Source organism: Halyomorpha halys, unplaced genomic scaffold (genome assembly GCF_000696795.3).
Source record: "Halyomorpha halys isolate HHAL.00 unplaced genomic scaffold, Hhal_1.1 Scaffold372.1, whole genome shotgun sequence".
Classification (NCBI taxonomy): Eukaryota; Metazoa; Arthropoda; class Insecta; order Hemiptera; family Pentatomidae; genus Halyomorpha; species Halyomorpha halys.
In genome coordinates this window covers 533,935-544,638 of record NW_027116001.1, presented here as the reverse complement: position 1 = coordinate 544,638, position 10,704 = coordinate 533,935, and the positions used below count along the sequence as shown (strand labels likewise).

The 10,704-nt window shown below is 29.7% G+C and overlaps 1 protein-coding gene across 1 annotated transcript; it reads left to right on the top strand.

Annotated features, from left to right (window-relative positions):
• Positions 1 to 913: 913 nt before the first annotated feature.
• Positions 914 to 10,291, top strand: LOC106681879 (WD repeat domain phosphoinositide-interacting protein 3). The gene is made up of 8 exons (XM_014422426.2): positions 914 to 1,242; positions 1,346 to 1,522; positions 4,419 to 4,601; positions 5,224 to 5,414; positions 6,297 to 6,382; positions 7,477 to 7,578; positions 8,864 to 8,985; positions 9,600 to 10,291. Exons 1-8 carry the CDS (start codon positions 1,179 to 1,181, stop codon positions 9,704 to 9,706), a joined length of 1,032 nt encoding a protein of 343 aa, XP_014277912.1. The 5' UTR covers positions 914 to 1,178; the 3' UTR covers positions 9,707 to 10,291.
• The last annotated feature ends 413 nt before the right edge of the window (positions 10,292 to 10,704 follow it).

Sequence of the window (10,704 nt, the reverse complement as noted above, 5' to 3'; positions counted from 1 at the left end):
ATATACAGTTGACCATATAACTTTAAATATAAGATGGTTAGGGATTCGGTCAAAAAAGAACAAATAGTTTTTAACTATTTGTACTTTTTTGACCGCAACCCTGACCATCTTCTTATATTTATTTTATTATTTGTTCTTTCCTCTTATTTAATTTTGACATTACTTTTCTTATATAGCCTTTATCTTTTTATGATACTTAAGTATATGTCTTTCAACACTACTTATGTATCTATAATATTCGTTATTTTCTGATCATTCTGTGTATCATTTTATTCGTTATGGTTGTTATCTTGTTTTTTGTTCTTAGCTCTGATGAAGGCTTGAAATTCTGGTCGAAATTTGGCCCTAATAAATAAGTTTTTACTTATTTGTGTTCTTCATAACCGCCAACCATCTTCTCATTTTATGTTTTATTAGAAATGTTGATTTTTAACACCTATTTGACAGCAGAAAATTAAAATTTTTACAGAAACTGAGTATGTTTTAGATGCATTGTTTTATTATTATTTATATTATTCCTGTATTGTTTTACTTTTGAGAAATAGATATATTAACTTTTGATAGAAAACTCTTCAATTAAAGATACCGCTGCTTTTCTTGAATAGCGACACATCTGACACCTAATACTTCAGGAGCTTCTTTACTGACTTTCTTACCTTTAGGTAAGTCTGAAGGATATCAGTAAAGAAAGTAACTGCGGTCTATATTTGGACTGTATATATAACTAAAGTACTATATTTTGAATACGTTAAATTACAAATAAAAACAAAAAATATTTTTTTATAAGATGTGCCACTCAGTATTCAAGAAACTGCGAAACCATCAAAATTATAATGACGTATACAATGTTTGGCATTTGAACCTCAATGCTATTTCGAACTTTTATCTCTTTTCCAACTGACTAACAACTATTGCCCGGTAGCTTACAGCTGACCGTCATCAACAGACAGTTTATTTTTTAACATGTTCTGTGTGGCGTAGTATTTAAAACTAGCGTCACATAGTTAAGAACATTATTACTCCTCTAACTGTTGTATTTCTTTAAATCAATTATGAATGCAATTATATTATTTTGTTGGCATAATCATTTATGATATACTCGGATAATTATTGATTTTTTTTCTAGTAATGTAATGTAAACTAAAAATTGTACAGACTACGTAATTAAAGTAATAAATATGAATTTGGGGTCTACTGTCTATGGTAATGGGTTATTGTTTGCAGCTTTCAACCAAGATCAAGGTTATGCCAGAACCCTAATTAATCTGAAAATATTAGTGTCATATTTTTATGAATGGTCTATTCTTAGATGCTATTATTGAAGCTGCTTATTAATGTTTTATAGGTTGTTTTGCTTGTGGTATGGATGATGGGTTCCGAGTATACAACTGTGATCCTTTAAAGGAAAAGGAAAGACAGGATTTTTCTGATGGTGGTCTGTCAATTGTTGAAATGCTTTTTCGTTGTAATTATTTAGCTCTGGTGGGTGGAGGAGTGAGGCCGAAATATCCCATGAATAAAGGTACTTAGTAAACTCAAGTTATTTTAATATGCTTGGTTATTTGAGTTCATGTATTTTCATACAAGGGTGTAGATTTATGTTGCTCATAATCTAGGATTTCTTTTAAATTAAGTTTAGTACTCTAAAATATGAGGGAAACACCAAACATTTAACCAACATATTTCTGTATCTTCTTACTAAAAGGTGACGTGTACCAGAAGGAGATTGTTTTTAACTCTAGCCTCACAGGAGTAATGAACCTGTTGGTAATCTTGGTAGGGATATTGAAGGATTGTTTTTGTATACAATAAATTCAATATTTTTGATTTTTATCCTACATCTGGTAAAAAGGACCCGCCTTAGGGTTTCATATCTTTTGGTTTATTTGAAATAGGCTGCAATGAGTTAATTAAAGCTATAAGAAGGAAAAATACTATTTTTGTCATTTTTTATGACTTCTTCAAATACAGTTCTGTCTTCTATTTGTTCAAGAGAAATGAAGATTATATATTTAGTGTGAAAACACATAGCTCCTAGAAGCATCTTGATCACATAAGATTGTAGATATTTAAACCATAAAAATTTTGGATGATCACAAAATCTAAGTAATATTTAATTTATAATGATGAGTTCATAATTGACCGTGCGTGGATTTTGTATGAGAAGATGGTTGAGGGTGTGGTCACTGAAGAACACAAATAAGTTAAACTTATTTATTCCTGATTCCTGGGAAAGAATTGATTATGGTATGAGTGCCTTATCTAATTACTGTTATTTCTGTTACTTACTACTCTTAGCTTATATAACTTTGTATCTAATTCTTCAATTTTGTCATTTTTCTTACTTATTTAAATAAAAAATTACTTATGTACCTATATTATCTGTTATCTTCTTATGTGTCAAGTTATTCTGAATTTCCTTCTATTCATTATGGTTGTTATCGTTTTTGTTCTTAGGCCTGAGATTCTGACCGAAACGTTGGTACATATTAATAAGTTTTAATTATTTATGTTCTACACTGGCGGCACCGCAACCATATTTTCAAAATTTTATGGTACTCTTTACGTAAAAAAACAGTTTTATTATATAATTTCCAATGTGTTATTGGAGTTCTATCAGTGGGTAGATTCTCTACATGTTTGTATCATGTCACTATGTCACCTACAGCAAATTTACTTGTTGTATATATGTGTATACAGTTGTAAATAACAATAAATAAATTATTAAAAAAAAAAATTCCAATGTTTCAAAATTGTATAAACCATTAGCAGAGTTTTGGCAAATCTGCTTATTAATAAATAAAAATATTTATTTGTAAACAGTATTATATTTAGAAGAGGTGAATTAATATGAATTATGGAAGGTGAGGTAATTGTGTAACTGTGGATTTCAGAAATGACTGTTGAATGTAAGAGGACTACACTATTTTATCACAGCAATGAATTGTAATATAACAAGTAGTAGTCTAAAATATATATTGATTACTGTAGCTATGTTAGTTTCTTGTCTGGAGCTAATATTCTTAATTATTAAAGATTTAAATTATGAGACGTATTTTAAAAGGACTGTGACCCAAAAGAATATTTTTTGTATTGTTTAGTTTTAGATGTTAATTGATTTTGTTATTATTTGTTGATGTTGATATTAAAATAAATTTAATATATATATATTTATATATTGTGTTCACTCACACAACTTTTCTTACCACTTAGTATTGTAATAATTCCTTTGCTGTATCTTCACTTATATTGGTCAGATAAAGATTTTATTTATTTTTTACTTGACAATTTAATTATTCATCTGGAATGTTTTGAGAATTTATATATTTTGAATTATCGAAATAGGTCTGTGTGTCTGTGCCACAGTTATCTCTTGAATGAGTAGATCTATTTTGTTGCTCCTGTTTTTGTTTTGTAGGGTTTCAGGCCCTGATTTCTAAGTACTGAAATAGGTTACCTGTCAGCCTACATTGTGCAATAGTCAATAACTTGTTTTTCTCTAACTGTAGCGCCAAAACAATTTTGATGGAACTTGCTTTAAGTTTTCCACTTAAGGCAAAGCTGTTGAAAACTGATCATCAAATTTGACCCGATTACGGAACATTCCTTTTGCATGTTGTAAAGAAAGTAAGGACATAAGTATATAGCTGTATCTCTGCTGATACTAGTCTGAGTTTGATGTTTTTTTGCTTGCATTGCCAGTCAAATAAAGATATACATTAGTGTAATTAGTCAAATGGTTTTTAGCAATGTGCTAATAAAATTTTCTTTTCTTCGTAACCTTTTTCCTGCTTTTTCTTAGGCTAACGAAAAGTTAAGAGGTTTTAAGTGGAAGACTTAAAGCTTAAAGTTTCATCAAAATTGTTTTGGCGCTACAGTAAGAAAAAAACAAGTTTTTGACTATTGCACAATCTTGGCTGACAGGTCACCTATTTCAGTTCACTGAAATCAAGGCCTGAACCCTTCAAAACAAAAACAGGAGCAACAAAATGGACCTACTCATCTAAGGGATAATTGTGTCACAGACCTACCAATGGCTAAAATATTTTTTTTTTTTACTCAGTGGACTATAAAATGGATAGGTCTGTTGAAAACTGCACTTCAAAAATCTGACCCAAATATAATATTCTCTTTGCCTTGGTGGTAAGAAAAGTAAAAATATATTCATTCACAAAAATATAAAGACATGCACCTTATACAATTTTTAAAACATGATTTATCTCAATGAATTAATATTATAATAATAAGGAAATATTCGGTGACCAATTTATTTAGCTTTAGGTATAGAATTAAACTTTCATTTTAAAAATTCTTCATGATATACATGCTGTTGAGTTGTGTTGTCATGCAATCACTATTTTAAAGTAATAATAATTTTATGTTACTATACTGTTATATTATATATATTTATTTGTCAGTGATGATTTGGGATGACATGAAGAAACAAGAGGCTATATCCTTGGAGTTTTCTGCTCCTGTGCGTGGTGTTCGTTTAAGAAGGGATAGGATAGTTGTTGTGCTTGAGGGTGTCATTAAAGTCTTCACTTTCACACAGAATCCACAGCAGCTTCATGTGTTTGAAACAAATCCTAATCCAAAAGGTTTGTAAAAATATATATATTTAAAATTTCAGGTATTTGTACATTATTATAGAACCTAAAAGCAATAAATTCCAAAGTATGTTTATTTTCTTGAAACCAGTTAGGTTAATTTAATCTGGAACTATAAATGTTAACAAAAATATGAGTCTGAGGATAATTTAATTTAATATTCATCTTTTCTTATTTAAAAAACGGAAGCTTAATTTTTAGCAATCTTCAAAAAAGGGCTTTACACCGCAATGCCATTTTCCCAGTTACTATCTCAATTCTATTTATTTTTTAAATGGAACAACCTGTGAGTTCCATTAACATTTGTTGTATGATGACAGCGAGATACATACCAAATTATTCCTTATTGTAAACTTTTATTTGTGTAAATAGTATTGTGGTTTAAGTTGACCTGTCCATGCTTCTTAAACCTCATTATTCTTGCTCCTTATTCCCAGAGTGCCTTCCAATTTTTCAAATAATGTCAGATGATGACAAAAAATATTTTAAATTATTGGATGAGGAACTAAAATTGTTTATAATTTTCACAGTTTAATCCTATCCCTACTAATCAAATCAAAACTGTTGTAGTTTTATATTTCAATTTTATTTCTTAATTAATTTAATTTTTCAGGATTATGTGTACTCTGTCCTAATTCAAACAACTCCGTATTAGCCTTTCCTGGTCGAAAAACTGGTTCTGTGGTGTTGGTAGATCTTGCTGATACTGAACGGAGACCATTAGAAATTGCAGCTCATGAGGCCAATCTTGGAGCGTTGTCTCTTAACTTGCAAGGCAGTCGTCTCGCTACAGCATCTGATAAAGTTATATTTTTTATAAATACGTATTAAAATTATCTAAATTATTTCTTTGAAAAGTTTTTGTGTTACATTTTTTAAAATGATACAAGTACAATGACAAAGTGGCTAATCTGAAAATTTCTGAGAACATCTTACCTGAATTATGGTTGCAGAAATAAAGAAGCTATTTATTTATAATTTCAGTATTAGTCAATTGATTATTATGTATTTTTAATCTGTGTTGTTAGATTTTCAGATAGGACTTTTTGGCATTGTGAAGAGAATAGAAAACCATGTTAAAATGTAACAAAACCATAGATACACAACTTGGGCTTTGTACTGACGATATGAGTTATGGAATATCAAAACATCTTTTGTCCATTTTTTCTAAATCTACCTTTTGTTTACATCTGTAATGCTCTCTGTGATTAAAAGTAAAAATTGTTCATTTAAAAAATCTCAAAATCTATTGAAAATTAAATTTTAATGCTATCTAGAGATATCATAATTATATAACACTATAGATATATTAATAAAAATCTAAACTCATTATTATTCACTCACTATGTTTCCTTTGTTAGTAGTTCCTTGTTTATTTATTTGGTAGTTCATTCATGCAATAGGATAATCATAACTATATATAATTAGTGCTAGTTCGGTGCTACTTATTCAAAATGAAAAAAAAAAATTGATCCCAAAACACTTTATATTGTTATCCTGTCGTCATAAATGGGAATGATATAGTTGTATGAAACATTTATCAACCACCATTTTAAATGAAACACCAGATGGTTTTGTCGAATTCCAAGGAAAGTACATAACTCGAAACATTATCTTTATTCAAGATGTAATTATTATATTGTTAATATGTTATTAAATCATTAATATTTATGTATTTTATTTTAGGGGACACTAATTAGGATATTTGATACCATGACTGGGGATAAATTGATGGAATTGAGAAGAGGAGCACACACAGCCCAAATCTATTGGTAAAATTTTTTAAATTATTTGTAGATAGGCTAATAAATTAATTTATGCAGTTTGTTAGTGAGGAACACAATTGAGGTCTAGTTCCTGGGACCAGGTTCTGGCTGGCTGTGGCAAATAATTTATTTTCTGTTCTATCAGTCATTGATTGACTCGAGGATTAAGATCCTTCTGAGACATCTACAAAGTTGGCTCCTGTCCCCTCAATGTGTTGAAAGAAAAACCTGGAAATTTTGATTATATTTGAAAAAAATAATTAAGATAAACGCTAGGTAGAGGCCATAAACAAAATTTAATTAATCTTATAAAAAAATATATGTTCATCTTAAATAAAGTAAACATTAGAACTAAATTAGTTAGTTAATATTGAGTGAAATTATAACCAGTTAAGTTCTTATGTTATCATTTTACTGTTTATTCGTGTAAATAAATAATGGAAATGAAATAAATACCTACTTTATAGAGTCTGTAGGACAGTTCCCTGATCTATCCTCCTTTGAAGTAAACCCACAGCCGATAGATAATAACATTATATGACAGCACCGTTAAAATTTTTAAGAATACATCATATTTTCATTTTTATGGTAAAATTGATCAACTTACATTTAAAATAATAGAATTTTATCGTTTTTAACATTAACCCTTAAATATGTTAGATGATATCTTGCAGAATTATGCAGAGTAGATACTATTAAGGCTACGTTGGCCGAGTGTGTTGAAGCATGACCTCACTACTCTCTAGTCAGAGTAGGTGCTAGTTTCAATCTAATCTGGTCTGGAATGGTGGGCTTGTTTTTTGAAGTGGGTCCATGAAATAAATTTTGTGGGTATTGGGTGTTGATCTTCATTTTAACCCAAGCTCTCTGCTCTAGTTGAAGTTGATAAGAGTCTTGAACCCAATAAATACATTGAGTCATTGAGCATGTTATTGAACAATATTCCAACTATTGTTTATCAAACTATTATTTTCATATTTTATGTTTCATTGCTAATGCCTTTTATTCATTTCTTGGCTTAGTAGCCTGGGTATAAATTTCGAAGAGTAAGTATGATTTTTGTTTTACTAATTTTTTTAATAGTAATTATCTGTTTTCAGTATTAATTTCAATCAAGATTCAACATGGCTTTGTGTGTCAAGTGACCATGGTACTGTCCATATCTTTTCAGTGGAAGATCAAAAACTGAACAAGCAATCAAGGTATTATTAATTTTTTCCTTGTTAGTTTTTTTGTTGAAGTGGTACGTATATATCTTCTTCTTCTTCTTAGCACTACAGAGTCCTACCTTCCTCAAACATATGTCCCATTCTGTGTCACTGCCAACCTTTTTCACACGTTCAAGTATTCTCCTATGTCATTGTCCACAAGTCAGTACATACATGTCACACAAAGATGGTCAATATTTTGACAAACTTTGATATTAACTCTATAATATTGCCTTTGTAAAGGTATGTTCACACAGTGCAGTTTTGGCATGCTACGAACTCACAGTGTGGATATGGCTTGTCACACGGTGTTATCAGAGCATAATGCATACAGCTGTCGAGGTGCTGTGTTTAATTAATCTTGGTATCAATTAAAGAGGTGATGTATTCAACATCAGAAGGCCTCGTCAATGTATGTTCATTAGGTAAGGTATGCTGGATAGGAGGTGAAATGAGAGGAAGATTGATGAATCGAAACTTATTATGTATTTGCTTCAAGTCCTTGCAGGAACACGTACTACTCTCACTTAAAGTCGAGAGGGCAGTCTGTTCTACGTATATTCGTTGTCGATCCCTGAGAAAGAACAGAGATGGTTGTGAACTGTTTTTCCATGGTGACACTCTGATTGACAAAAGAAATTGGAGAGTCCAGAGAAAGCAGAGTGCAATTATATTATTGTTTTCTTTTCCAATAATACAGTTAGAATATTCTGATCTACTACGGTATGTTATTACTCACTGCCTTCTAAAGAGGTTAATTCATGAGGAAGATTGGTGTCACTTAAGATTATGGTAGTGATATTTAAGGGCTTATTTAACACCATCACAAGATGATATGCATAAGACATTAGCTTATAGTAGATCAGAAAATTCTATTGTAATCTTTATTGATTTTATTAATACATTTAAGAATCTAACAACAATAAATAGCCATGCTACATATGTAAATAACCATATTAATGGTTCTACAAAAGTAAAGTTGTACAAAGTATTTACTCGGTTATTACAAATTAATATGTGGTGATAGTAGGACTGAAGTTTGTAGTGGTTCACATCTTTGCAATTAGGTCACACCAGGTTGGCCTGTAACGGTTCTAGTGGTAGATAGCAGATAGTAGCAGTATTGCTACACCACAAATGCATATTGTGGATCTAGCTTAAGGGGAGCTTTAGAGTTTGGCTATAAAAATCTGAGGCATCCTGAGTATATATTTATACAAATTAATATTTAAGTACATTATACATATTAATCTGAATAAATATTAATTTATTGTTTTAGCCTTGCATCTGCTACATTCCTACCAAAGTACTTCAGCTCTCGTTGGAGCTTTTGTAAGTTCCAGGTTCCAGGTGGTCCTCATTCTATCTGTGCTTTTGGTTCAGATACAAACTCCGTTATCGGTGAGTCACTTATCATTTCAAATAACTTTTAATAGTTATCAAGTTATTTATTTATCTTTTTTTTTTTTCCTAAAATAACATTTTGAACAGACTATTTGAAAAAATGATGTGACCTAGCCTTCAGTGGTACTTTGAAGTGAATAATATCTTCGGTTTCATCAATCGCTGGCTAGACACATCAGCCCAGTGATACCCGTCCAAACCCAAATCTAGTAAATCAGTGTTGATGTAATCCTCCCATCTATGTTTAGGTCTACTCATTGGTTCAATGTTTATTAACATTTTAAGGATCTGTTTGTTACTAAGCCCTGCAATTTAACACACCCATCTTATTTGTCGCAATGCTATAACCTGAATTATATTTACTGAGTGCAATCCTCTCAATTCAGCATTGTGTAGCCTTCTAAATTCTCTGGTTAACTCATGCTTTTTTAGTCCAAATATTTTATGTAATACTTTATTTTCAAAACCTTAAGGTTCTTTTCTTTCCTTAGTGTAAGAGGCTATGTTTCGCATCCGTAAACAACAGTAGTTTTGTTAGCAATAATAGTTTTGTGAATTTTAACTTTTAGTTTATGTTTTATTTATTTCTCTCATTTTAAAAATTGTTTCAGTGATTTGTGCTGATGGTAGTTACTACAAATTCATGTTTAATTCAAAGGGTGAATGTTGGAGAGATGTTTACGCTCAGTTTCTTGAAGGTTCTGAACCAAGCATCTGAGTGAAAAATATGTAGTATGGTATTATCATCTAAGTTGTTACGTGGCATTCATATTTCTTTATTGTTGAAACGAATTATGAAAAAATATTTCATTTACTATTTATAATTTCAACAATAGATTTCTTATTCTTTTTTTTATAACAGAAAAGTTTTTTAAATTAAGCTGAATTTTACATCAATCTATTATGTAAGACTGACAGTTGATGAATAGTTAGTATTGATATGAAATATTCCTATAAAAGAGATTCAAATTCAATAGGGCTAGTAATATTAACTTATTACAAATTATAAATTTATTATTTTAAATTAAAATAGTTCATTATTTTGGTAAATAATGAATTTCTTTGTTTAGGTACTTATTTTATTCTTTTTTTTTTTTTTACATTTTAATATATTAACTAATTTAAGTTATTTTATATTAAAACTATTTTTTTCAGTCATATTTTTTTATGACCTAAAATAAAATTGTTTAGCACCAAATGGCGAAACTGTATTTTCATTAATGCTTTGTAAAGAGAGGATAAAAGGCATACTGCGCTATTTTTATGTATAAAGATTGTAAAAATAAATTATTTTTGTAATATATATCTTTTTTTTTTTTTTATTGGGAGGGACGATATAACTGTTGAATATACTCTGGTAATCTGTAACACACCAAAACTTATATTCAATCAATTTGGTTTCCAGAATACTACTTGAAACATTTTAATTTCTTCCTGACATACACCTTTTTCATTCTCCTCAATTCAAATGTCTTTAGGAATTGATTTCCACTCCATTCCGTCATTTATATATTACTAATTTCTTGTGAATTTTCTCTACTATTTGATTAAATAATTTATTTATTCTTCTTCTAGTAGTAGTAAATAGTCACTTAACCTTTTAATACCCCTAAGGTCCCAAATAAATATTTTTTATCTCCTTTTTGTTTCTGACTGTGTTGAGTCAAAATGACACAAAACACATGAATCTTAAAAATGATCTTAAAACAACAACAT